This window comes from Schistosoma haematobium, chromosome 3, assembly GCF_000699445.3.
Source record: "Schistosoma haematobium chromosome 3, whole genome shotgun sequence".
Lineage (NCBI taxonomy): Eukaryota > Metazoa > Platyhelminthes > Trematoda > Strigeidida > Schistosomatidae > Schistosoma > Schistosoma haematobium.
This window is the reverse complement of record NC_067198.1, coordinates 4150421-4163615: the sequence shown is the minus strand read 5'-3', so window position 1 is coordinate 4163615 and position 13195 is coordinate 4150421. Positions and strand designations below refer to the sequence as shown.

Here is a 13195-nt window from a genome sequence, read left to right as displayed (position 1 = left end):
GGAGTTGTGGAAAAAACGGCCGTCCAGTACTTCCAGGTTTTCAATGATGATCTAACATCAATCGATTCATGATCTTAATAAATCAATAAATCTAAGTATTAAAACACCCTAGAAAAACATGAAAAGATAAATGTTATCGATATATTTTTGAAATCTTTTTTTCTGTAGGGAACAAAAGAATAAAGCATAATGTAACTCCACTCATTACACATTTTAATGTGAGGTTTAATGATCCATAATAAAACAGTAAATCATCGACGATATTGGATAAAAAAAAATTTATTCATATTATAAATTCATCAGAATTGGTTAAGTCAGACTAAATGAACTATGTTATGCTTACTACAAAACATGATGTTATTTTGGATCCAATTCAATGAACTGTCTTGATAGGATACTATTAAACCGACTTAAATCTAAGAAGGAACAGCTAAATAGTTCCATCAGACTTCCAATTGTCCTTTTTTTTAGATAACTTTAAATTTATAGTAAAAAAAATCACATGAAAAGTGTATGTTGAGTCGGCTTTCCGAGAACTGCAACGGAGCCTCCAGAGGCCCTAAAGGAGCCGAAGAGTCCTAGCTGATCAGAGCATGATGGAGCTTCTACCATATCAACGTGGCGTGCTACTATTGGTCAGTAGCATAATATGTCTTTTAGCGGATTGGCCAAAATATGATGTTGATTTAACAAATGTAAACATCTATAAATACCCGTGTTTTTCTGTACAAAAATAAACCTTCGGAGTAAGGTGTTTTTCGCTTATTTTGCGCCTTTTCTCTCGATTTCAGGTCGCTGCATAGTTCTAGCTTGCGGGTTACCAGAATAGCTTAGGAACCGAATAAAGCGTTCAAATTAACAAGACTTATCAATGTACAAAAATATTGATGAAACCAAAATAGAATCGTGAGTCAATTGAAGCTAGACTACCATGGAGAACCTGGAAGCACTGAACCGACGTTTCGTCTTTATATGGGACTCCTCATAATTTAAACTATCGAAATTCCTAAAATTTCCACAAAACCCCTTCTGATAAAAAAGGTGTTAAACCTACCAATTTAGGATAATCATTAATTAGTTTCTCACATTGAATTTTAATTTGATCTGGATCTTTGATTAAAATTAGATCATGTTCAACAGCTAACTGATGAACTGAATTATATGCATTTTCATCACTTCGAATAACCAGATTCAGGAGCTAAGACCAAAAAGAGATAGAGTGAGATAACAATGTATTGAAATATAGCAAAACAAAATCGATAAACCTTTTTATCATAAGAAAACAATATAATTCCTCAATGATATAGTAATGTGGTGTACGCTACTTATGTTGACAGACATTTATACGGAGAGCGTAGCACAGCTTGAGGCAAAGGAGAAAGTGGTACTGTGAGCTAAAACCCCTGCAAGAGCGACTGTTTAAAGGTGGGACGAGTATGGTGTATACTGCTTATGTCGACAAATATTAGTAGTATATAAGACTAGACAGATGTGGGATGCCTGGAGGCAGAAGGTTGGAAAGACCAAATCGAAGAGAACGGGAACATAGAGTAATTGGTATGGCAATGACAGAACGATGATGTTTGAGACAATTGTTGAAGGATCTGCAAATGAAGTACTGAACGTAGCTTCTTTCATTATAACAAAGAACTCTGTAACAATCTGTTAAAATATATTGCGTGTCCCCCAACAGTGTTCTCGTTCATCACACTCCTATTGTGAACCGATTTAATTCTATTTAATTTAAATCCAAATATATATTTTTGAAAATCAATGTACTTGATTGTAAACAATCTGTCTTAGAATAGAGAATTGAGATCAACTTCAGCCAACTTATAACGTATTCTTCATAGGTGATTCATTATATCATGACTGATACAATCGACATTGGATAAGGATCATGGGTATATCGTAAGGTGATTATGAACATAAAATGTATTCAGTTTACACCAAAACTTAAAATGTTTCGTTTCGGCCGAACATAGTTCCGAACCACTAGAGAATCTTAAATTCGGATATAAAATATGTTCATTCTTTCTTGAGAATAAGTTAAAAATGATAATTAAAACAAACATTCTCTTTACATCTTAACTCAAACAATTAAAAACAAGTCACTAACTTCTCTTCTGAGCCATGTTCGTAAATACAGACTACTTGGTTTGGGTCCGCGTGGCTGTCGTAACCAATGTTTGGAGACTAAGAGTGACATGGCTCAGAATCGATCACAATGGTGTAGGTGCATACACTCTCTATCTTCCCTTAAACTATGAGGTTAAAATTACTTTATACCGTTCTTTCCACCAACCAATTCTTTCTCCCTGTATCATATTCTTATATTCAATCTTACTTGTACATGTTACCACCATTGAATCAATTAGTTCTATGAATTTCGTGTTCATATTGTTGTGCTAATGAGGTGCAGCAACTTGGACCGATGCATATATATACCTAGTCCTACGTTATAGCTGACTGACTGATATATGACCAATAAGTTTCTTTAAATACATGTTTTTTTTTTCGAAAAAGCCCCATTTTTAAAATTCTCTTTTGATCTATCCTAACATTAGTGATATTTGAAGGGGTTTTTTGTGAATATTATAGTAATTTTAATAGTTGAGATCATGAGTCAATTGAAGCTAGACTACCATTCGAAAACCTGAAAGCATTGGATGACCGTTTTATCCTATTGTTTGACTCCTCATTAGTGCACATCCACCACTCCGCTATCCAGTACTTCCAGTTTTTTCATAGTGGTCTAGCTTCAATTGACTCATAATCTCAACTATTAAAAGATAATTATTTTCAATGGTTGAGATCATGAGTCAGTTGAAGCTAGAGCAAGTTTACATTTTTGTACATACTAAGTACACTACTTAAATATAATAATGAGTAATTTCACTAATATTGGGACATTTCTAATGGGAGTTACAGCTTTATAATGACAAGTCTATTATTGTTGAATTTCCTTCTTTAAGTTACTAATCGAAATTTTATTCGTTATAAAACGATTCATCTATTTTGAAATCTAGTATTTAATTCTTATTCCCATTAAATGTTGATAACCTGGCTAGTAACAACTATATGTTGCTTTGTGATTGATGAAACATGTCGGTAAATTTTTAGGTAGGTTAACTATTCAATTACAGTTAGAAGAATTATATTCTACTGACTTTAGAACAACTGTATGGTTTTTTTTCCTTTTATAAGTAATGTTTCTGAGATGATGGAAAGAAAGGTCAAAATTCAATTGATTTACTCATTATGAGTTTTGGTTCAACATGACTTCCGTTCTGATTCAATTTGATGACCATTTAGTGTAGTATTCGCTTTTGTTTCCCCGAATGATATTCCATTCTGTATAATATACGATATTTGAATAGTTGAAATTATGAGTCAATTGAAGCTAGACCACCATGGAAAACCGGGAAGCACTGAACGGCCGTTTCATCCTAGTATGGAACTTCTCAGGAGTGCACATCCACGATCCCGCCCCCCCGCGAGATTCGAACCCAGGACCTAGCAGTCTCACGAGCGAGTGCTCAACCCCTGGACAACTAATACGGCCTGCATCCAACAGTGTTAATGTCTAACTTCAACCAATCCACGAAGTTGAGTAACACATTCACCATTGTCATCAGTAAGTTACTATCACATAACAGACCTGGTTGAACTCTACTGGTCACTGCTTTTCACTAGAACTCCAGGATATACTTCTTGAAGCCAATCACAAGTGAGTATATGTTGATTAATATCAGAAGGGGTTTTATTATACAGTACTGAAAAAAAGGGCTCAAATTACATGAAACTAACATTTTTTAATTTCCAATGAATGCATCATGTTATTACAAGTCAATTTGATGAATCTTTCTTTCCCTATGTAGCTGAGTAATAGTGTTACATGTTAATGGAAAATCTAACTTACTTGAACTGCTGCCGGTCCAAATATCTGTCCAGTTAAATTCATTTGGACAAATTCAGCCAATTGTTCAACTTTAGGAAGACTAAATTTTGATTAAGAAAAAGGTTGTTTTTCTTTTTCAAAGAAACTGACAATATGCTAATGAATATCAACAACTAAGTTAACATAATCAATTAAGAGATGGTGTAAGTATAATTAAGAACTAAACATGAATATGCTGTGTTATTTCAGTAAGCTAGGCGGTGAGGTAAATAATTACTAGGTGTTTTGTGACCTTTATTTTACATATGAGATGCATTTGTGTATGAGTTGGAATACAAACTGGATGCCCATAATGAAGCAGGTGATTTTTTTCAGAAAACTAATCTTTGAATCTTTGACCTAAACGTCTAACCGACAACATATCGTGGTGCAACGTCACAGAAGGCAGTTTCATGACATTTGTTTTATTTCGATCCTGGAGTCAATATATACCACTGGTTCGGAGTCAAGTTTATTCAACTCTGCGAGGCGCACTCTTCGCGTCCACTGACCCAGCTTATATAACAAGATATCAGGTATTCGCCCTTTCACCTTTGTGAAAATCTGTTACATCAAAGCAGTGAGTAAACTCTCTCTGGTAGAGGTTGTAAACGCATGGACATATGGGAGTATTCTAATAGACAAAGTGAACGCTTCTATCCTTTGTCCATATCAAGTTATTTAAAGCTGTCCTCATTTATCTCCTTGATTATCCTTCAAATAACACACAAGTAAGTCTTAATTGTACTATTGTTGCTTAATATTTTGTACAGAAATAATGTAACTCACTAAAAATGTACAAATTTATTCATTCGGTTTTTAGTTACAATGTTTCTTTGAAGGCTAATTATACTGAACCAGTTGCCCAAACGAAAACAGATGGAATGGAACTCGAACCTGAGACCAAGTGATTGAAAATCAAGTCCTTAATTCACAAATTCACTGGCGTCACGTATATTAGTAGGGTTTTAATTATCTGAAATATATGTTGACATACTGAGTAAGTTCGCTAGAGTTTCTGCCACACCGAATTCAATTTATCTTAAAATTGTGTATCAATCCTACTAGTAATTTATAAGTCTGATCGCTCAATCCATTACAAAACATTTTATTAAACCGACTAGACTGTTACGACACAAACAGTATAGGTAACTGTGCAGTCCATTAAATTCGTGAAACCAATTAATTCAATGGAAAGTAGATTGATCAGCTGGTGAGGCAGTGAATCTTTATCGGCTGAGATGGTCGGGATATGTATTACCGCCTGCGTCGAAGCGCGATAGGGGTTGGTGCACGAATAAGTTTAAAGAAAACTAGAAGCGATCAAATTAATGGATGGTATTAGTTCATGAAACCACTGACTGTATTAGCAGTTGCGGAATATTTGATTGGAGCTTGCGCGATTATCGTGGTCAGTAGTTGGGAGAAGTTGGATGACATGGTACCGATCAAGTCGCAATGGATCAGATACATTCAGTTTTCGTTTTCACCTAGATCTTAAGTTTAAAAATTATTTGATACATTTTATTGCGTGAATTCAATCTTACTCCTGAGATCATATTGTTTATGCCTAGTCTTTTTTACCATCACAAATACTGATACTACTTCTTCTACTCTGTGATATATCATGATAATTTCATCTCACTGTCAAGTTGAATCGATGCACATATATGCCAGGTAGTACATCCTTTTTTGCATACTTAAACCTGAGTAGTTGAATCATTCCACTAATCTATATTGTCACTAGAGACAGACGGAGAAACTTTCCAAAGAAGTATTCCAAAAAAACCCCGGTAAAGGTATAAACAAAATATCATCAAAGTTATTAACCTAAGTCATAAAGTTGATAAGATTTTGTGATATTTCAGTGTGCCCAAAACAAATCTCCAAGATCATAAAAGATTGTAAGTATTCCATTTCAAATAAAATATAACCTTCATGAAATTCCTTGTTAAAAGAGAACCTTTATATCTTATAAGTAGAAGTTCATTAGTTCATCTTGTGAAAACAATACAGAATGAGAAAATCTTGAAAGAGAATTTCATTGTATACAGCAGTCTCTGCATCAGTAGGTCTCAATATACACAAAGGAAAAAGAAAGAGCCTCAAATACAACACGGAGAACACCAACCCAATCACACTTGGTGGAGAAGCTCTGGGAGGTGTGAAATCTTTCATGTACGTCGACAATATCATCGATGAACAAGGAAGATCCGATGCAGATGTAATGGCGAGGATTGGCAAAGTGTGCGCGGCATTCTTACAGTTGAAGAACATATGGAGCTCAAAACAACTGTCAACCGATAACAAAGAATCTCTAATACGTCAAGACAGTCCTATTGTACGGAGCCGAAACGTGGAGAACTACTACAACCATCAGGAAAAAAGTACAAGTATTTATAAACCATTGTCCACTTAAGATACTCAATGTCCGTTGGCCGGATACCATTAGCAACAGCCGACTGTGGAAGAGAACGAACCAGCTTCCAGCTGAAGAGGAAATCAGGAGAAGACATGGAAAGTGGATAGGACATACATTACGAAAATCACCAAACTACATCAAGAGGCAAATGATAACCTAGAATCCTGAAGGGAAACTCTCTGCCTCTGTATGCACATAGATATTGGTACAAGGGGGCACCAGATACATATGCACTACACAAATTTCACTTGATTTGTGTGAGGGCTGTGATACTGCCCGATGCCCAAACTGATAAGTCGTGTAGGTTGAACGCTATATACGAATCCTAAGCTATTCCCGTAACCCGCAGACTAGAACTACACAGCGACTTGAACTCCAGAAAGAAGACACAAGTATGAGAGAAAACACTTTATCCCAAAGTTCATTCTAGTACAGAAAATCAAGGGTATTTATAGATGCTGGCGTCTGTTAAATCAACATCATATTTCAGCCAATCCGTTAACGTCATATTATGCTACCAACCAATGGCAGCACGCCACGCTGGAATTCTCGAACGTTCCATCATACTCTGATTGGCTAGGGCCCTTCGGCTCCTTTTTGGGCCTCTGAAGGCTCCGTTGAAGTTCTCCGGAAGCCGACCCAACACAAACCGAACCAGATGGTTGTCTTAGGAGGCAATACCCGGAGCCTTCGATCTGAAGGTTTGATCCACGAGGAAGTGGAGCATCATAAAGAGATGCAGTCCCATGGTAACCGGTGACCAATAATTGGTTCATACGCCACTTGTTCCTTCAGGATACTGGAGCCCATGTGCACCAATGGTTTGGAATGAGGGTTTTCCAACTCCCCCAGATGGATCCCCCATATCCACCTACCCGGATAAAGCGCCAGAGTTTCGCTTTTCGTCCTCTCGATTTCGTGAACAAGAGCGATGCCACGAGAAAGCAGTGAGTAAGACTTCTCTGGCAGAGGCTATATAAGCGTGGCCATGTGAGAGCATTTGGAGAGGGAGAGCGGACTCTTCCCACTCTCGGGCGTACCACGGCATTTGGGGGGCCATAACAGAAACACAAAACACGAAGGCTGAAGAATATACTACATCGAAAATTGGAAGCAGGCATGAAAAGGATGAATAGCAACTGAAAAGAACTGAAAACGTTTGCCCACAACATAGTTGGATGGAAAGCGCCAGTGGGCAACCTATGCTCCTCGACGAGAGATAAGTAAGTAAGTAAGTAAAAGTATAATTTAATGAAATTATTAACTTACCGTTTCAAAGCTTTATCTTTACTTGAATAATTTAAATAACCAGTAATCCAATAACATAATTCTTTAGCATAAATTGAAATATTGAATTGTTCATTATGATTTATATTTAAATGATTTTTCATTAAATAATTCAATGTTAATTCATATAATTTACATAATTCATTATTATCAATTAAAACAATAACACGATTTAATGATAAACCATATTCAATTAAAAATAATTGTTTTTTATATTGAGGTAAATTCATTATTGAATTAATAGAATCTAAATGATATTTTTGTTTAATACATTGTATACAAATTTGATTATTGGATAATGATATAGAAGATTCAGATGATGATGCGGATGATGATTGAGATGAACATAATGAACAATTTGATAAAATTTTAATAGAAGGTAAATTCGGTTCAGGAATATAACGATAATCTTGAGCTAATTCTTTATCTCGCATTCGTAAAGTTACACTACAATCATAATCATTATTGTTATTATTATGATAGGAAGGTAATAAACAAAAAAGAACAATTAACAAGTGAAAATATGATTACCAATTAATTAGATAATATACACTGAGAAACTGTTAGGTCCCGATAAGCATAATGAATGGTAACGTTGGGGATCTATTTATGGATCAATACTATGCGTATATTTGTATCGTATTATTGTTAAATAAATAAAATATACATATTCATATTCCTCTTTTTATAAGCTTTATTTTGACCTATGATCTATTATTATACGACCATTCTTGGGTTATGCTCTGTCTATTAATCACTACCTCCCATCTTCACAGCCACATTTGGCTAAATCTTGTATAAATGTTGTTTCCAATTTTATGGTACGGTGTGGTCTGTCTGGTTGGTATATAAACCGAGTATGTTTGAAATAAATGGCTCATTTTGCAGAGGCTGAGATTAGTGTTTTGGACTTAACTGGCTGAGCTAGGCGGAAAGCAGGACCGATAAGTATTCTAAACTGCTCGTACGTGTTTTATGCGTCATTGGTCCGGTCGATAATTCACTGTTCTTTAATTGGCGGTATTATTGCGTTAACAGGGCACACAGGTCACAAGTTATAACAGAAACATTGGTATAAACAAAAAAGAAGAGTTCGACTTAACGACGTCAGTTACATACCCATACATACGTTTTTATTTATTTGAACACTGTACCAATATTTTTAAGGAGCACCGAATACATATGCGTCACACAAATCTCGTCTGATTTGTGTGAGGGCTGTGATACTGCCCGGGTGCCCAGACCGAAGCAGATGATTTTCTTAGGAGGCAACACCCTCAACCTTTGATATAAAGGTCTGATCTATAAGGCAGTTGAGCAATGTAAGGAGATGCAGCCCCATGGTAACCGGTGACCAACGATTGGTTCATACGCCGTTTGTCCTCCCGGGATCCTGGAGCCCATGTGTACCACTGGTTTGGAATCAGTTTTCCAACTCCCCTAGGTGGATCCTCCATATCCACTAACCTAGTTAAAGCGCCGGATATTCGCTTCCCGTCCTCTGAATTTCGTAAACAACAGCGATGCTACGAGAAGGTAGTGACAGTTGTCATATATGTGTGGCCATGTGAGAGCATTTTGAGAGGGAGAGCTGACTCTCTGCACCTTCGGCTGTACCAGGGCATTTGGGGGCCTCCATAAGCACGTAAGTAATTTACTAATCCGATTTTAGTTTGAATGCCAACCACTTTGACTCAGTTTGACCTCTATACAAGTTGATGTTTACTCGACTATCAACAAAACCGATCACAATAGCTTAGTCATATGTATTTTCTCAGCCAACTTTTTAATCTTCATTCTAACTTTATTTTATACTTTTAATCTATAAATCTCATTCATTTTTCTCGAACCACAATTATTTTTTTAAAAAACTCCCTTGCTTTTCATCTAGTATACTATTTACTTTACTGATGATTATAGAGTATTGACTAGTGGAATCAATGTGTGATTGTATTAGCTCTTATGTTGTCTCATAATTGATTAATTGCTTAATCTAATTATGATCATAAGAACAAAGCAGATAGTTTTCAGATCAAGATAAAGCATATATGTATACTGAAATTGACAATATAAAGAATACTATTAATCTATACAATAATAGGATTATTATACAATCCATAGAGTTGAATATAATCATTTTAAAATGATTATAAGCTTACTTATCCACCGGATCATAAGATCGAGTTTCTTGTGTAATTTGTCCACCAGAATTGAGAATTTCAGATTGGCGCTTAATCTCATAGTCTGGAATGAAAGAAAACCAATAAATAGGACATTAAAATTGAAAATTTTCTAATGGAGATAGATTTTTTATAGCAAATTAGTGTCAGAATAATTGGAAAACTTGGCGCATTGAACAGTTGTTGTTGTTCTTCGTTCCAGAGTACACAGCAATAACGCAGACAATACTCTAGATCGGTCTTCAAGTGAACACAATCAATGGTGTATGTTTCATTTATAACATGGAAGAACCTCTATCAGTCAAAGCTCAATGGGTTCAGAGTGTGATCTCATATACAGGGTAGTAAATAGTTATTGTAAAACAAAATAGATGTTTAGTACTCCCAAGGTTTCAGTGGTTCTTCAGACAATATTATTATGAAATGAAAACTATCTACAAAATTAACTAACTTCTACAATCCCTTCATCTAATTAAAAAAATATAATATTTACATTAGTGTTATGTATTCAGCAAAACATTACGTACTATACTACTTTTGGTCTACAGTATAGACTTATCCACCAGACAACAGTACAAATGTATATTGATTTAAGTTGTCAATCTTCATATTAGCAACACGAAGAGAGTAAACTAACAGGAAGAAATGGAAATATGCAACCTCGATCAATGTTTAATGATACTAACCAAATAAGAAATTCACAAGTACACGGATTCATGTACTGGTTTGATTGCAGTTCATTACTTTAAATATGTGAAAAAGATACCACAATTTGCTAGATCAGAAAGATATAAATTTCACATTTGTATTTATTTAGACGAAGAAGTTCATTACATTTTATATTCTAAAATTAGAAACAATAATATATTTCAACATATGTTACTTCTGCATCTAGATCATCGATGAATATTCATTAGAATGTATTTTAAATGCTCCAATTGTATGTAACAGTAACAAATTATGAGTACTATGTCTTCTTAACAGAGGAAATCAATGTATCTGCGAAATGATGTAAAGTTGTATCAGATGGAATTTAAAAGGGCTATTTTTTACATACATACAAACAATTAATTCAACTGGAATTTTTCAAATTTATTTTACTTAAACATAAAGATTGGTGAAAAGGGGCACCAAAATATATATGTCCCATACGAAGTAATTATTGTTCATTTGGTGTATGGAATGGGATACTGGCAGATTGCCCATAACAAAACAAGTGATTCTTTTAGGGTGTCACTCTCAAAGTCTTTTGATCAAGAGGTCTAATCCTTAAGGCAGTGGAACAACGTTGAGAGATGCGGTTCCATGGTAGTTGGTGATCAACAATAGGTTTACATGCCATTTGTTTCGTCACAGAATCCTGGAGCACATGCGCACTATTGGTTTGGAATTAGGATTTTCCAATTCCTCTAGGTGAATCTTTCGTATCGACTAACTCGGTTAAAGCGCCAGATATCCTCTTTCATCCTCTCAATTAGAATAAATACTAGTGTTAGCGGGATATAGATTAGATTAAAGCATGTTTCAAACACATAGTTTCCTTTATCATCTTGAAAAGAGCAAGAACAAAACATGTTTCGTGCAGGGTTATGTTGGAGCACGCTGACTAACTATTTCTCGACCAATCAGCGTCAACGGATACTTGGAGAAGATTCAAGAATCTTCATATGCAAAAATTATAAATATGCTGACGTTTCACTTATTGTGATTCCTGCCTTCATCCAACCTTGCTAGTCGAAATACAATTACATTTCTGCCCAACCGTGTTCTGATTTGGGGACATTTCGAGTGAAGTGGTGTCTAAAAATTCTAAGCAATAAGAGTAGTTGGGTCGTAATAAAAGAAATCATAACAACTAAATTATAAAATTTAGGTTTGAGTGACACATACTTTGGATTGGTTTCGTCAGAAGTATTCAACAATATATATATATTGACGAATGATGACTCGATTCTTCTTAATACTTTTGATACGGCCCCCAAATGCCCTGGTATGGCCTAGAATGTGGAGGGCCCGCCCCCTCTCGAAATGCTCTGACATGGCCACGAGCATATAGCTTCTGCCGGGGAAGTCATACTCACTGCATTCTCGTGGCATCGCTGTTGTTTACGAAATTCAGAGGACAGAAAGCGAATGTCTGATGCTTTAATTAGGTTAGTGGATATGGAGGATCCACCTAGGGGAGTTGGAAAACCCTCGTTCCAAACCAGTGGTACACATGGGCTCCAGGATCCCGAGAGGACAAACGGCGTATGAACCAATCATTGGTCGCCGGTTACCATGGGACTGCATCTCCTTAGGTTGCTCAACTGCCTTATAGATCAGACCTTTATATCAAAGGTTGAGGGTGTTGCCTCCTAAGAAAATCATCTGCTTCGGTCTGGGCACCCGGGCAGTATCACAGCCCACATACAAACAGAATGGAATGACTATATTTACGAGTCCAAATTCAAATAGAAAGTACTTAACCCATGCACATCACCAACTTTTACAGTTAAAACTAAGGTCAGCACATTCGATATGTAATGTAGTTAATTACTAACTCTATTGGAGGTAGCGAATTATTCAAGATGAAAGATATTCTCACAATAGTTTGTAAGATTTCTGTGAATTAAATCGTTCTTTATATAAATAACTAGTGGAAATCTTCTTACGATAAAAAATATGTATACAATAATAACCACGAAATAAAGCAGACAAATTAAGGATAATGACCAAGTTAATATGAAACGAAACTACCAACCGATTGAAGAAATTACACCATGAATAGTGCCAATATTTTTAATTTCAACTCGAGGATTTTGATTGGCTATATCTTGACCAATAGAAACATTGACATCAACACGTAGTTCACCAAATGCACCAATAGCATTACAACATTTTAAATGCCTTAGTAAACGTGATAAATCCATAATGAATGCAGCAACTTGATCAGATGAATTAAAATCTGGTTCAGTAACAATTTCTATGAGACCGACATCTGAAATGGATAAAGCAATTCAAAAGAGTTTCACTGAGGTATGAATATCATTTACTGTATTCCGGAAATCGTCACCATTATAACTGACAAAATTGGGTCCATTGGAATAGTTATAACTAGGTAGCTAACCGCTATATCTAGTATGTTGTTGCTGTACGTATGTCTCGACTCTATTGAGTTCGCAGTTCTACTTCTACTTGAGAAGCAGATTCCACTCTAACTCCTCGATATTACTGCTGATGCTCGGAAACGGAAACCACTACAATTCCCACGAGGAAATGAGAGAATGAAAGACTAGTGAAATTAATACATTGTTCATGTTTAGTATATGATGGCACCCATCAAGAGACTCTCCATTAGTTTGTGTGAAACTTATTATTGCCTGT

General features: G+C 35.6%; 1 protein-coding gene across 1 annotated transcript in view; it reads right to left on the bottom strand.

The window, feature by feature from the left end:
* The window catches only part of MOB4 (MOB member 4, phocein), a 35438-nt gene that overhangs the window by 4665 nt on the left and 17578 nt on the right, over window positions 1-13195 (bottom strand). The window contains exons 10-14 of the mRNA XM_051212812.1: window positions 12573-12809; window positions 9809-9893; window positions 7632-8096; window positions 3923-4001; window positions 1055-1198 (exon numbers count right to left, since the gene is read on the bottom strand). Of these exons, the coding sequence (XP_051068731.1) occupies window positions 1055-1198; window positions 3923-4001; window positions 7632-8096; window positions 9809-9893; window positions 12573-12809 (1010 nt within the window). The remainder of the gene's footprint in view (window positions 1-1054; window positions 1199-3922; window positions 4002-7631; window positions 8097-9808; window positions 9894-12572; window positions 12810-13195) is intronic.